Below are 16,656 nucleotides of genomic sequence, written 5' to 3' on the forward strand. Positions count from 1 at the left end.
TATGCAGGGGAGCCAGCTCTCCAGAGCCGACTGTTCGCCTGGACTTGTTCAGTGACCTCACAATGGGAGGCTAACATCCTTCTTGCTTGCAGTACTGATACCACAGAAACTGCCAAAAGCTACAACTGCAGAGCTGGTTGTTAAACATCTACCAACATGCCACTCACTGAGGACATCGCTCTTCTGGTACCTCCTCTGCTACCTCTGACATCATGCAATGTAGAAACAAGGGAAAACTGGAAAAAGACAGGATTTTGGCAATTAGTAGGTCTTTGGAAACCTTGGAGGAAGAAGTTTAAAGAAAGTGGTGGAAGGCAAACTGCAGGTATGAGCAGGTGCCAAGGAACTGGATGCCACAGAACAAATGGGTCACATGTGAAATTTGAAAAATAAAGGAAGAGAGAAAACGCTAGAAGGAGAAGCCATGGACAATAAAAGTGTTTTTAAAAGGAAAAATATGTAAAAAGTAATATTCTACAATGGAAAGGAGAGTTTGTTTGAGATTCTAACTTTGCTAGATGGACAATTTAGAGTTGTTGAGAATTAAAGAGACAGCATACAGAAAACACTCAAGACAAGTTAAATTCCTTTAGGCAGCAAACATAAATGCAGGCGAATATTAAAAGCATTATGGAATTGTGGAATGTAACTAAGGGAGCAAGTATCAAGAAAAATTGAAAAGGAATGGAATCAAAAGCATATGTTATAGTTATGCACTTGATACACTGATTTAAAAAAACATTAAATTTGGGTACTATGTTTTCCTTTAATAAACAAAACTCTGCCAGGTACAATAAATATAATTTTTTCTATATTGAAATTTGCCTTAACAATGCCTAATAAAAGTTCATCTTTTATCAATGCAATAAATAGTCTCATCAGTTGTTTTCTTTTGTGGTATAGATATGTGACATTTGAACTCAAGTCCTTAAATACTTACACTTTTATTTCTTTGGCATTTATTACCTTATGTCATTCTAGATTTCCTACTCAGCAAGTGAACATACATTATCAAAAACAAAGACATAAGAGGTAATTTACATACATTAATTAACTATAAACTTTATAAAGTTATGTCCAAAAATATATCCACATTAAGGCCACAAAGGATTCTAAACTGTGGGTGGTAAATTAAAGCGAAAAATGAAGTCATTTTCTCTGGAAATGATCGAATGAATAAAATGAGTAGAATAAACAATTTTCTTTCCAGGATGACCCAAGTTAAATCCTCCAAAAGCTGGAAATGAGTTGTGGACTGCCAAAATGTCTCCCAGGTTTATGTTATATCTATATTCAGTGGTATTAAAATAGTTCTCCCACTCTTGCTCAATGTTATGATTTAAGGCAAGATATGTAGAAACTCTGCACTAATGCCTTGACGAATCACAAGAAAAGCATGTTGCTGAGGGTTTGTTTCTGTGGAATTATTCTTAACCACAAAATAAATTATCCCAGCCTTCTCATCTTTATCACAAATATTGAATACACAGGCATTGTTCTTACCCTGTTACTCTTGGATTTTTTTTTTTTAATGTTAACTTTATGGTGTGACAGGTTCATCTTTGAAGAGGAAGCATGAGGCTGATAAAAACACAAAGTCGTTAATTTCTCATCTATGTGTTTTGGTCTCTATAGAAAGGGCAGCAGGATCAGTAAGCATTTAATCTACTAAAGTTCAGCTATTTTCCAAAGTCCCAGCACTTGTGTGGAAAGAACATGTCTTGCTTTGGTCTATCTTCTAGATATTATTGTACAAAAACAAAGGTAAAAGAGCAATGAAAAAGTAATAAGTAGAACGACAAAAGAAATGAAACAGGAATAGAGATTAAAAAATTAAAGTTTTCCAAATTTAGAGTACTTATTCCCAGAAGCCAATAAGACTTTAGATAACGTCCTAGATAGTGAAATGCAACATGAATAAAGGCAATTTAGATTTGAGCATAATATCTATGTCTTTTTTTAGCCTGCAAAACATGAATAGCATAACGAATGCAATTGGTTTTAATTACCTTTGGGTAATTACATTTTGCCACATTAAAGGATTAATAATCCACCTACTTTCCTCATAAAACTATAGAAGCGATGTTTCATTTTAAGTGCAATTAGCTGTAGATGTATTAAGGCAAATTTGCCTTATTAATGACTATTACATGTATTCTATCTTCAGTACATCTTTACAATATCCAGGTGGAACGTCCATCACCTGCAATTGGAACATAGTAGGGATTCTTATTTCCTCAGAAGGGAGATGGTACTTGCTTAAAACTTGACATAAGATTCTCTTGGAAAACACTCTTTAGAGACAGCCAGCTCTGGTTGTTCTAGGCATAACCAACCACTTGGAACATCATCGGTTAAGCATGAACCAGAGGAAAACGGAGGATCCATTCCTAGCTAGTATATCTGCTCAAAACAATCTGACGTCCTAGGAAAACCTGCTGGTCAAACCATCCTCATCAATTCCTGGTTAGTTGGATTCCGTACTGCCTCCTTGTCACGCAACCCTCACCCCCCACTACAACCATTTATTAGTAGACATCTGAACATTGACGTTTTAAAAAACTGGGCTTCTCCAATCTAATCTTTCAATGTAAATGTGGAAGTAAATGAGGGAAAACATAGTGGTGAGAGCTCTGGATTTAGAAAACCATATTGTGGGTTTGAATCTAGACTCTTGACTTACTAACTCCAGAATCTTGGGTAAGTTAAAAAACTTCTCTGCCCCCTTATTTTCTCCTTCTGTAAAGCAGGGGTTGGAAGGGAAGTGTACCCAGTGCCATAAAAGCATGGCTAAGTACACAAAGTAAACAGGTATGAAGGGTCTTGGCACACACTAGGTGCCTAATTAATGTTAGTTGGATATTAACATTAACATTAACATATCAAATCAAACCATGGTCAAACATCTAGAAAAAAGAATCCAGGTCACCCACTAGCTACAAACCTAGGGCCATTTCACTAAGGTATTGCCATGAATCTATTGTAATATTAAGTCATTTCAATAAATGCTGATTTAGGTATACTTAGCTGGACTTTGGTTTTCTGAAATTCCTTGTTGTTTGTGATCCCTAATAATAAACCTTGATAAAGATAATCTAAGTCAAATATTAATGTCTCTACATTCATTTTAAAATATCTTTATAATATTTACTCTAATGTGATTATTGTTTCTGTTAATATTTGATTTTCAGAGTGGTAATGAGACATGTAATATAGAAGAAAATCAAAGATCGCAGGAATACAATGTGTTACACCATTAATTTTACTATGATTTTTTTTTTATTCCATTATTTCAAAAAATGGAGTATTTTTCGGGAATTAAAAACTGTAGCAACAAGCCTTAAAGTATTGCAAAAGCTACTCAATGATAATCTAAATATTATGTCACTGTGCAAAATCTCTAGTACAAACAACAAAGATTTGAAAAATTATTCTATACATTTTCACATCGATAAATTCTGATATAATACTTTTTCCTTTTTAAAGAAATTGCAAATATATTTCTTACTGCAAAAGAACAGCAAACTAAAGATTTAAGTACCAAGGCTAGAATTGAACTAGGTCCAGATACTAAATCAGACAATGCCCACATCCCTGTAAGCAGAATCCAGGAGTTGCCACGAGAGCCAGAAAACTATAAAAGTCCAAGAACATTCCTTTTATATTTTGCAAGAGATATTTCCAAAGGAAAATGATATGTTGTTAGCCAATAAGAAAAAGCTTATCAGCCAAGACTTTGTCCCATTTTTGTCCATACTTTACAATTCTGCCAGTTTCTCAGAACAAAAGCCCTGAAATCAATGCCGATTTTTCCCTTATCGATATTCTTTCTATTATTACTTTCAGCCGTTTTACTAAAAATTAGTAGTATAGTACCTTATTCTCTTTTCTAAAATCACTCAATGGCACACAGTTGCCAAATTCACCTCTTCCTCTTAGTCCAAAGTAGATTACACATATTTCACCTATTACCGTGTGCAAAGCATTGTCCCAAATATTTTACATATATGATCTCATTTAATCTTCCAAATATTTGATGAATAAGAGTATTATTTGCCACATTTAAAAAGAACTGATTCCTAGAAAAATCAAGTAACTTGCCCGAGGTCCTGGAACTAATAGATGGTAGAGCTGGAACAGGAATCCAGGCCAGGAATCTTAACTTCTGTGCTCTGGCAACCACTTGAGACTCCTCCATCCTTATCAAATAATATACATCCGACCACATACCCCAATGATTATTAGGATTAACTCTACCCTCCAGCCCACATGTTCTCCAAAAGCACTGAAATCCCCTCCGGGTCCTCTCCAGTTATTCAAGTGCTGCCCATCCTTCAGGACCACGATGTATGTATTTGCTGATGGCTTCTTCCCACTTTGACTTTTTTATTTAGTTGATCCTGAAAGGACGTATCACCAGTGGATAGGACTGTATATAAAGTACCTGAATGTGGATGCTAATTCTGTCACTTAATAATCATGTGAGTCTGGATAACTTACACAAATTCATTCACTCTTGGTTTACACTCCTGTAAAAAACAGATGGTACAATTTCTTCCTTACAAAGTTGGTTGAAATAAATGAGATATTGGGAAGCAAACATTCATAATGATTACCTGCCACTCAGAAAACACATAATGCACAACTATCATCATTCGCATTATTAGTTATTTTCACTTTTTTAGCATCTGTTAATATACTTCTTTAAAACATAGTAATTCAAATATTAACAGTTTATCCCAATTCCCAGGCCAAATAAGATTTGGCTTTAGAGAGAAAAAAAAAAAAATCATTGTGGTTTTTTGTAGCTCCCAATGCTCCAAAGCCAAGAGCTGACAGTCCCAGAAAATGTGTTAAGTATACGGATGAATTAAACACTGAGAACAAGAATTTAGAGGAAAAAAAAAAAAAAACTAAACAAGTAGGAAGAATTTCTTATAAAATTTTCATTGACTGATAAAAAATTAATAAAATTAGCTGTTTGAGGATCATGTACTCTCATTTTTTACCTAGGCTTAGAATAAAGTGCTTTGAACACCAGAGTTGCCAGTCAAAAATGAGGAAGGATAGACTCTGGCTAGAAGGTGAAACAGAGAATTAGATCCTCACTGATTAAGTGTTAATGATAAAGGCTTATAAACACACCTTGCCAGTTATAATTCTCTATAGGTGAGAGGTTTCTAAGAGAAAAATAAATATTACAATTACAGATGTTGACTTTGTTGGGCTTCCATGGGCAGGGGGGTGGGGGGTGGCCCATTGTAGCAGGTCAGGTAAGAAATCAGTCTCAACAGGCCTATCTATCGATAGGTGCCTGTGGTTGAGGTAAAGGCCCGTGAGCACTGATTGGTAAAAGGTAACTTAAAGGGCAAAGTGAACCTTTAGTGTCCTCGGTGAATAAGTGTCCACACTGAATAAGATGGAAAGATCGTAATCTTTATTGTTATGTAGGGGGCCAGCGGGAGAGAGTTGCTAGGTAAATCATTGTCATATACGGTCATGATCCCCAGAGGCCTAAGAGAAGAATACCTAATTTAGGCCTGTGAATACCTTCTCCCTGAAATCCCCAGCATCACCCCTTGTAAAATCCAACTGTTGTTAACAATGGGCTATTTTTCTAATATTTTATTGATTTCTTTTTTTTTTTAATTAAAGCTCTAAATATCTTCAGAAAAATACCAATTAATTTTTACTAACTTTCACAAGAAAACCTTGGCAACGACCATCTTTGTACAGGATACGAGTATTTTTTCAAAAGAAATACTCTGAGAAACATGTGTCAAGTTTTATAGTTTTGTTTTTATGTAGGAATTGCAATGTCGTTAGAAAAGTTGAGTAACAGTTCTTGAAATTTAACTTCAGAAGATGGGTAATTTAAAAAGTGACGTTCTCAGAAGTCTCTAGAGAGGCTTTTTTTTCATCTTATAAAAGAGTAAGAAATGACTAAAGTACTTAAGAGAAAGCTGACATACTATTAGCAATCTCCATGCTTTAATTGGCTCGAGGCTTGATGAAGATGTTGAAACAAATTTTGGTAATATCATAACTTGAAAAATAGGAGGAAAAAGTGAAATGAGATGCTTAAATCCCCGTGTCCTGATCACAGCTACTGGCTTTGCCACTCAGCCACGATATTGGATCTGGAGTGGGTGGACAGAGCGTAAAGGACGAGCGTAAAGTACAAGGACCCGAAAGTCAAAGGCATGTGCCCCAAACCTGGTTCCATGGCTTTCCAGCCATGCACGTTTAAGCAAGTAACATAGTCTCCTTACATTTTAGAAAATGTTAGTGCCTGCTCTATATGTTTCTGTTGAAAGAATTAAATAAGTTGAAACATTACTGAAATAGTGCCTGGCACAGAATAAGTGCCAGATAACTGTTAAATACGATAAAAACAAAACAAAGGGAAAAGAGAGAAATTGAAAAGAAAGGAAAGTGAAAGAAAGAGCTGCATTGTGGGCATTGGCACTCACAGAGGGAAATTTTCCAAACTGTGCCCTCTGAGGTAGTGAGATAAAGGAAATAAGGCAGCATGGGAACCATGAGACCTTGTTATCTCCCTGCCCCAATTCCAGTTCCCTCCCTCTGCATCCCCCACCTGGAATTAATATCAGCATGTTTTGAAATCAACCATTTGATTTGTAAATTAATTATACTTAAGAACCATCTCCTTCCTGAAAGAAAAAAAATTGTACAGTTTTGTTTTTCCCCCAGGGAGATGGAAATTAGCATACATTTATCTTTAGTTTAAGTGGCCTAACAGGTAAAGATTCCCATAGATTATTTGGGATGGCTTTTGGTCAAATACACCACAGATTAGTTTTAAGCATTTAACAACATGGATCAGAATGACGACTGCTAGTATTAATAACAACAAATTAAGTAATAGCCCCAAGAAAGCCACCTAGGGGCTTTCCTTTCTGCTTCTGAGTATGAATAGTCTCTGGAATAGACTTAGTCACGGTGACCTGGGCTATGCAAAAGTAAACAATGGAAGAGTGGCCTAATTGTTTGGCCTCCATCAAGATTTGCAGGAAGATAAACTAGAAACAACCATAATTACAGAGAAGTCAGATGCTTAACAAAGCTGAGAGAATAAATAACTCTTTGATAAACAACTCAATAAAACCTTTCTAAAACCAGAGACATTAAGAAAAAAAAGTCCTACTTTCAATTAGACCATTTTTTAAAAGATTTTTTTGGAGCCATTTTAGGTTCACAGCAAAATTGAGGGAGAGATATAGAGATATACCATACCGGTCCCCACAAATGCACAGCCTCCCCCATTACCCACGTCCTTCACCACAGTGGGACATTTGTTACAACGGAGGAATCTACATTGGTACATCGTAATCACCCCAAATCCATAAGTTTATATTAGGGTTTTCTCTTTGTGTTGCACATACTGCGAGTTTGGACAAATGTATAAAGACATATAGCTATTGTTATAGTATCATACCAAGTATTTTCACTGCCTGAAAAGTCCTCTGGACTCCACCTATTCACCCCTCCCTCCCAATCACTGATGGCCACTAATCTTTTTACTGTGTTCATAGTTTTGCCTTTTCTAGAATGCTGTGTGTAGCCTTTTCAGATTGGCTTCTTTAGCTTAGTAAGATGTATTTAAGTTTCCTCCATGTCTTTTCATGGATTGATAGTTCATTTCTTTTCAGTGCTGAATAATATTCCATTGTCTGGAATTGTCAGTTTAATTATCAGTTCACCTACTGAAGGACATCTGGTTGCTTCCAAGTTTTGGCAATTATGAATAAAGTTGTCATAAAGAGTCACATGCAGGTTTTTGTGTGGAAGTAAGTTTTCAGTTCCTCTGGGTAAATACCAAGCAGCATGACTGATGGATTGCAAGCTAAGAGTATGTTTCATCTGTACAAAACAGCCAAAGTCCCTTCCAAAGGGAATGATTGTACCATTTTGCATCCCACCTGCAGTGAATGAGGGTTCCTGCTGTTCCATATCCTCACCTGTATTGGGTGTCATCAGTGTTCTGGATTCGCACATTCTAATAGGTGCGAAGTGGTATCTTAGTCAGACATTTTTTTAATCAGTTAACTGAAATATTACAGCAACACATCCCTCATACTATTGTTCCTTTTTTCTTCTTAAAAAACATCTCATCTTTTAGTTCATTCAGTAAAAACTGATTTGTGGGTTATAATGCCTTCTTGGGGCAGTCTAAGAGGGGGAATTATGTCCTCAGCCTCTGGCTACGTCTCCTGGCTGAATTGTCTTGTTTAGAAGAGTCCTGCTGGAGAGCCAGGCTCCAGGGGCCCAGAAGCTGGCTGCTGAGACCTCCCCTGGGATTCAACAGACTTCATTTGACTCCTGCCTTGCCCTGCACAGCCAACTAGCACAGTGGCTTCAAAGTCAGAAAATTTCTCAAGAAATTAATTCCCAGCTCTGTGCCCAAAAAGGAAGTGGAGAACATAGCTTCTGCCTCCTACAAAGTCATCATCTAAGAGAGATAATCTTTCCTTAACTGAAATACCTTGAAAATGCTTAAATTCTTGTGAAAGAAAGATATAGAACATTTTTTAGGTGCTTGTCATTGAAATATTTAATTCAATAATAATTGATTCACATTTATTTATGGTAAGTGGAGAACATATTTACCTAACATAACATTTGCTTTAATATTAAGAACAACAATATTTGCAAGGTAAATACTTACTTTGTTCTACATGCTATCATTCTGTAGTTGATGTCTATAGTTCTTATTATATGCAAAATTATGAAGGCGATAAAGAAGCTCTTATATACCTCTAGCTCTCGTTACCAGTCATCCCACACAATCCACCCTCTTAATGCTTGTCACCCAACTTTGTCACAAACGACTAAGTCTATACTTGAGGGTGATAAATACTTATTACTATAATATCTTTTTCCATTGCCTTGATGGGGTCCCATCTCCTCCCTTCAAAGTTTATCTGTTCTCTGTCTCAAGTTATTATTGCTCTGCCTACCAACTGGCTAGCTAGCCAACGGATCACTTCTTCTGATCAAAGGCCATGCTAATATGCAATCCAATAGGAGAAACATCAATATATTTTAAAAGCTCTCGATGCTTTTAAACAGTGATGTGTGTATATGTCAGATAATATCAATGATTGTAAGGGCGGTGACTTCAGTTAGTGGATCCTCTAGACCACTACCCAATTAATTTATGCAAGTGGTTCAGGATTGATTACATTTGATTTACTTGCTCTGCAATTTTTCACTACTGAATCAGACAAACAGAAACATTACCTCAACAGCAAGATCTCCAGCTTTTCCTCGGTGAGGAATTTCATATGCCTCCATTTGTTGCTTTGTGAGTCGTACTAACTTTTCAGCCAGTTCCCTCCAGCCTTTACCAAGCTTGACAGCTGAAGTCAGAATCGCAGCCTCTTGGATGATATGTGCTACTAACCCTTGGCAATCCATCTTTAGCAGAGCCTGAAGCAATAATTACATGTCATAATTAAAAGCAACTAACTTGGGCTTTTTCCAAGAAATTAAATTTTTCATTACATATTCTAGAAACTGACATGCTTTTTCTCACCACACATATATTTGAGTTTCCTAAAATTTAAAAAAGTTGATTTAATTTTAAGAAAATCCAACCAGCAAAGGACAACAGACACAACTTGACCAAAATTAGGGGAGATTTAGGACCAATTCAGTGGCTAACTATAGGGCCTTAGGTAAACCACTTACCTAATATTTTTTAATATCTTTAATTGCAAAAGAAGGATGTTGAACTAGATACTTCTAAAGAGGTTGTAGCAGTCTACGACTTATCCACCCAGGGATGATTATTCACTCTACCAGAGAACTGGCTACAGGACTTCTCTAAGGAGTGAATACACTGGTGCTGGTAAACATTATTCTATTTTTTATCAAAATGTGATTTTAAATTTCCCAGAATCAGGCCTATTGCCTGAAAGTGAGACATTCCTACAACTTTGAACAAAGCTATTGATAATTATGAGTTTTATAAAAACTAACTCTGTCCCTTCACCACCAGTGTAATTGCGCTGAATATAAACCACAAATTATTAAAGATAAAAAACTTAAGTCTTCTACAATGCAAAATGGGACATCACCAGACTCTTTCTTTCTTCCTCAATTAGACTGAGCTTTGTCAATCACCCTACGTGTTTCAAACAAGTCTATGACTTTCTCTTTTTGCCTTGAGTATGTTTTAAAAATGTGGGATTAGGTCTCTCTATATCTCTCTTCTGTTCAAATAAGCAAATAAACATGTTTGGTAGTCCCTCAATTAATGGCACTTAAAAAGTTTTATCTATCATTATGAAACAGTAAGTAAAAATGAATGAGCAAGTAAGACAACTATTAAAGTCCATAGAGTGTTCACTCCTATGGAACCATTAGCAGGACTGCCCATGGTCTTTGTACATACAGTATATATTGATCCATAACTTTATAGTGAGGAGTTATGATCTTAGGGAGAAATAGTACTGACCCAGCAGGCCCCTGAAGATTCTTTTAATAAGAGAACCTTAAGTGGAGTGGGTTTAGCAATTCTGATTCCAGTTCCTTGTTGTAAGGAAAAACAATATGCATTTAGAATTACAAACCTGAGTTTAAAGTCCAGCTCCACAAAGTAGAGGACTTTAGGAAAAGCACAAAATATCTCTATTTACTAACTTTTGAAATGAATACAGTGTTAATAACACCTCATCTAGCTCCCTATAATCATTATGAAAGTTGAATCAGATGCTGAGGTACTTAGTGTCAAGTTTCAAGTATATAAGGATAGCAGGTCTCAATGTCTAGAGATGACTAAGGGGTTTAGAACCCACAATCTTTACTTGCTGCATTCCAGCTATCTCAAAGTAGTATACAGTCCAAGAAAAACTGTATACTTACTATGCAAATTAAGTTGCAAGAGGGAGACTCTATACCATGTGCTCCACCATCTTCTGGTCAGACCTAAGCCCCTTCCTTTCAGAAGTCCTGAAGCCTCTATTGAGGCACAGTATGAGTTTTTTAGGAACCACTTATTTATTCCCTTGAATGAGCTCTCCACCAGCACCACCTTGATTAGTCACAAAAGCTATTCAATTAATTATCATACATCAATACAACGTAGGTATGATCAGGCTTAACTTTCAGGCCATTTGGCCAACATTACCTTTTTTTGCCACTAAGAAAGCAACTTTCAATTTAAACCTCCATGGGTCCATGCTGAACATGAGCTACCGGAGGTAATCAGCTGCTGCAAAATGCATGTGCAGCTTTGACCAGGTGGATCAGCCAATGATTGTAAATGGCCCAGGTTAAGTGATAAAGCTGCATGCCACCAGAGAGCTATCCACTTAACAACTGGATATTGGGGCTTTGAAAATTTAACCCCTCTCAGTATCACTGTAGAATCATAAAAATAATTGAAGGAGAGGAAATGTTTTATATATACTTATTTCTTTATCATATAAATTATTGTTAATATCACTGGATAAATTCCTCTCCAGAAATTTCTCTCCTTCTCCACTTTGATTAAAACTCAGTTCCTCTACATGAACCTGCCCCATCTGGATGAACCACTCATCTCCTACAGAGCACCAGCCCTGCACAATTATAATGGTATTTACTACACACACTAACACACGTACTGAAACATTTTTACACACCCACACACAACTTGTTTCAGAAGGCATAGTGGTTTTAAACATGGTTGTGGAACCAAAAAGTTTTCAAATTCCATCTCTGCTACTAACCAACTGTGGAGCCCAAACTCCCAAGACTCAGTTTCCCCTATTTGTAAGATGAAGACTAGCTAGAGTTACCCCCTAGAGTTGTTATCATGACTGAATGAGAGAGTGTGTATGGAGTGCTCGGCACAGGGCCAAACAGAGAATCCTAGAGGAGTGATAGTTATCGTTCTTATTACTTATACATTCACATTTTAGCCATTTTTAGGAATATGCTCTTGATTTTTTTTTTTCTTTTATAAAATACTGAATTTCCATTTTAAAGGGAAAACAGTTCTTCATCTTTCGTATAACTCTCCACTGAGCCTTACACTGGGGTGAATGTTGTCTTGAAAAAAAAAAAAAAGATCCTGTAAGTACTAATAAAGCATGACGATTATGAAGAGAATAAGCAATATTATTTTGGGATTATGATGAATTGCATACAGAAGAAGAATATTAAATTGCTTAAGTAAAGGACACAGATTATATGTTTTAAAAAACACTAAAAGTGGACCTATAGCGAAGGCCAAGTTAATTAGTTTTGTTTCAGTTTGCTCTTATTCATGTTATTGGAGTTTCTATGATATTTTAAGAGCCATCCAAATATTTGAGAGAGGAAAAGAATCTCTTAACTGTTACGCTCTAGCACAAACAAACTTTAATCTTCCTTTAAAAGAAGATCCTTGTGGGCCTAGTTTCTGCGAAAATCACTACTGAATCTAAGAAACTAAATATATGCTCTTGTAGGAAAAGCTATATATTTCCAGTAAAGTGACTTCAATTTATTTGAGACTGCTGAGAATTTTTCAGCTTCTCCTCTCATATGTTTGGTTATAAATATTACCGAGTTAATCAAGCTTTCTATGGTAAATACATTACTGTGATCAAGAAATACTCACCACAATAAGTTCATAAAGAAAGTTTCTGGTATTCCTGTTTGCATGACAATCTTCCTTTAACTTCTTTAAAACATAAGAAACTTTTTCTGATTCTTTGTCTGCTTGTATTTGATCAAAATCTTCCAGTGCCAGGTGTGAGTAACCCAGGGTATCAGCTAAAACTTTCCAATCATAAACCTTTTCTGACACCAAGGTCAATACAACTGAATAGATATAAGTCAGTTTTTTAAAGGGCAGAGCAATTTGTTCAAGAAGGTTCCTGGTTGTAAAGACGCTATCTGACATAGGCATTACGCGTTCCTTTGCAATCACCTTGATATTTTTGCAATGCACAAGTCCAATTTTACCTCTCAGGACTCCCACATACCAGTCTTTCACTTTGGACTGACCAATGGCTCTTACCTTACCTTCTCCAAGAAGAGCTATTGTGTCCCCCTTGAAATATTCAAGTAAGTAGTCAGTCTTGCTTTGTCTTAGCACTGTCTTCAGGGTTACCCCATAGTTGGTCAAGTTCAATCTTCTGTCTTGAAATGTGGGATATTTAACATGCACTGTCAGTAATGAAGGAGCAGAATTGATTTCCTTCTTCTGCAAATTTTCTGGTGGATTTGAGAGTCTTTTTAAGTTCGGGGCTGGATCAGGTGTAGTGACAAAGAACTGTGCAACTGGTCTACCATTGGGAGGCTCCAACTGAACACAGAAAACAAATAAGTGCATCTCTCTGGAGTCAACTAAAGAAAATAAAAACTGTTGATGAACTATTTGATTTGCTTGCAACTGCTTTTGTTTAATTTCTTTTCTTCCTCCTTCTGCCTTTACTTCAAAATCAGGATCACAGGAAAAAACAGAAATGCTTAAATCTTGTGGCTTATCAAGTAAGAACGAATGCTTCCCCCAGAGCTGAAACACAACTGGAGACGTGTTCCTCCCCTTCTTCATATCAGAGATTGTAAGCTTTCCTGGCATATAACTGTGTCCACAAACTGTGAAAACAGTAGTGAAACTGGGATGGATATATTTTGGCCCATAAATTCCAATCGAGGTGGTTTTGTGGATGTAATCCCAAACGGTGGCAGCTGGTGACTGAGTCGCTTTAGCTTGTGCAGCAACCACTAGATACATCACCTGATTCAAGTCTATTAGCTTGACTTGGATGGTGTCTTTATAAATGTAGCAATTGTTTAACACTTTGAAAGGGCCTTCTTTACTCAGGCTGTGTAAACACACCACTTCTGTCATGACTTGGCTGAAAGGATCCTTTTTCACTTCAGCCCCGATTTTCATCTCCAGCAAAATGGCTTCCATTGTGTTAAGGTTGCCTAACGTGATTTCCAACAGGGGGCTTACAGTGCATGAAAGACCATGGTTAAGCATTTGTGGAGGATCGAGGAAAACCCTGAGGGATACCTCTTGGAATTCTCCCACAGCTACATGACCTTGGGGCACGTGAACAGTAATATCTGATTCAGGTAATTGTATTGACCCTCCTTCATGGTTTAATTTACAAACTATCGTGGTCTCTGCAACTTGCGTTTGGGCCCATCCAGGACTCTGATTAATTGTATTCAAATCCAGACAGGAACGAGCCAGCTGGCGCTGACTTAGCCAAGCCATCTTATAAGCCTCTCGATCATTCTGAAGCCATTCTAGGTCTTGTTCTAGGACCTGGTCAGAGTTATCTATATCCTGAGGGGCACGTGCTGTATCATCTAAAATGTCCAAAAGTTCTGAAACACTTTTAGATCTCCCTGACTTCCTGGAGGAAGACTGCCTAAGCAATTGTTGTACATCGAGCTCATCACCAGAGGAATCAAAAGAATTTCCAGTTTCTATTTCTCTAAGAAAAAGAAAAGGATCTTCCTTCAAGATGGAAATATTATCTCTCTTCCGGTTATTTCTTAGCTGAGTTATGTCATCCAAAAATGGGTTAGAAGCAGACAGCTCATTCCAGAATGGATTTGTAGCTTTGGAGGCATTATTGCCATGACTTGTGAAAGCATCTGGCCAGTTGAGAAGCAAACCTGGGTCTGGACATTCTTGTTATTTAAATGAAAGCAAAGCAAAACAGAGATGAGTGTCATTCTGAGATACAACCAAGATTAATTTTTATTACACTTAAAAATTCAAGACTTTTTATTTTGCTTTTTGATGTCTAGTCTAATAGGTGCTGCTGCAAAATTAATCTTAAATTTGGTCAAATTTGTATGTTGTGAGGAAAGGGAAATTGTTCTACCAGTTTATTTTGACCATATGTAATCTTACATTATTGTTTATAAATATAATTTATAAATAAATAAATGTTTAACAATTTAGATAATAATCAATTTAACACATTTCCTGAAAATGACCCAGACTACATATACCTATGCCTTATAGTTTTATGTCTCATTTTCACAAAAGAAAACCTCTGAACAAACAGAATAATTCAGTCAATTCCCTAGATTTTTCTAAACATTGAATAGTTGTTTTCAATATTCGCTTGTTTTTCTTTTCTGATAATATTCAACATGTGAAAAATATCAAATACATCTGTTAACAGCTAAAATAACTTTTAAAAAACACAATATGCCATATTAGACAATTATGCATCTCTTAATTATTTTCTAATAACTTGGTATTGATAAATTTTAATAACATTAATTTTTTTCACTTAAAGTAAACATTAGATTTACTATTTGAAGGAATTCATTGAGCTTTTTCAGGTTTAAATGACAAAAAAAAAGGTTTATCACTATGAAATGAAAACATGCTATTACTTTGGAGAGTATTTTAAGAATCAGCAACACATTAAAATATTCACATATCACCTATAAGGAATTTCTACATATGTCACAAATATTGAAGTCTGTTTTGATATTTAGAGCTACCCGTACTTGGTCATTTCCCAATAATTATTGGTAATGATTCTGTGCACTTTGTGAAGCTAGTGCTGCTTTAGAGAAAGTGTAAGTCAAAAGGCCAGCCAAAAGAAAAACAAATTCAGGTAAACTGCCAGACTTCTTTTGCTTAATATATAGAGAACTATTATCTTGATTGAAATAAGTTTTAAGTGGCATATATTAAAAATTAGGAGATGCATTTTGAAAAGGCTGCTTTTCTCCTATTTCCATATTTTCTTCAATACAGTCCCATCTAACTCTCTTAAAACTATTGTTCCTCTGAGGATCAATTCAATTGTGTTACGCTCCGTAAAGATCTTGTAGCCCACTCCAACCTCCAGAGATGTCTTTAAGCCCCAAATTCATTATATATTTATTGCATATAAAACACTCATTTAATGATGAGTTTTTGCCTCCTCATAATATTTATTATGATCTGTTGGCTACACTATTTTGCTCATCTTTTAATGTAAGTATTTCTATGATAATTTTGGGATTTTATCCTTCTTCTAATTTTATGTAGCACTTTTCGGAGTTAGACCTGCAATAGATGAAAAGATAACAACAGTTATAAATTCCCATACCTATGATATTACAAATATTTGAGTTTTTTCGAGCTTCCATGTCAATCAGATTTCCTTCAGACCTGCTTTGTGAAATTCTTCCTGACCAAAAATGGGTTCTTTCGCTGGTTAACATTTTCCACCTACAAAGTGAAAAATAGAGCAACAAGTATGTAAGTAAATACGTGTTGGCAGAGAAACCAAACTCAAGGTAGTCACACATATTTAAATAGAAAACTACACATAAAAATACTGTCCATAGGTCATCTATTTCTAGTAGGATGCTTTACTAGATGTGTAAAAACACTCCACTGGCAAATGCTCAGGTCCTGGATTAATGCCAACAAGCAAATCTAGAAATACATTAGTGATCCTATAAAAAAGTAATAATGAAAATCACAAGGATAATAAAAAGGAATAGTAAGTTGAAATTTCAATTAATAGGCATTTCCTATTTAGAGATTGGAAGACTAAAAAAATCACAAAACTTGAAATTTGTCCCCAAATCCTTCTATACATTCAATTCAGTTCCAAGAAAAATCACGTTATATATATATAACATATAACATATACGTATATGTGTGTGTTTGTAAGTTCTGAA

At 35.8% G+C, this 16,656-nt stretch overlaps 1 protein-coding gene across 3 annotated transcripts in view; it reads right to left on the minus strand.

Annotated features, from left to right (window-relative positions):
• Nucleotides 1-16,656, minus strand: part of MACC1 (MET transcriptional regulator MACC1) — a 66,257-nt gene that overhangs the window by 8,001 nt on the left and 41,600 nt on the right. For 2 of the 3 annotated variants that reach the window (XM_019727441.2, XM_019727460.2), the window contains exons 2-4: nt 16,077-16,198; nt 12,614-14,649; nt 9,265-9,453 (exon numbers count right to left, since the gene is read on the minus strand). In XM_019727441.2, the coding sequence (XP_019583000.2) occupies nt 9,265-9,453; nt 12,614-14,649; nt 16,077-16,191 (2,340 nt within the window). In that variant the 5' untranslated portion in view covers nt 16,192-16,198. The remainder of the gene's footprint in view (nt 1-9,264; nt 9,454-12,613; nt 14,650-16,076; nt 16,199-16,656) is intronic. The other variant, XM_019727466.2, reaches the window with a different exon arrangement.

The sequence above is a fragment of the Rhinolophus sinicus genome, linkage group LG09 (genome assembly GCF_036562045.2).
Source record: "Rhinolophus sinicus isolate RSC01 linkage group LG09, ASM3656204v1, whole genome shotgun sequence".
Lineage (NCBI taxonomy): Eukaryota > Metazoa > Chordata > Mammalia > Chiroptera > Rhinolophidae > Rhinolophus > Rhinolophus sinicus.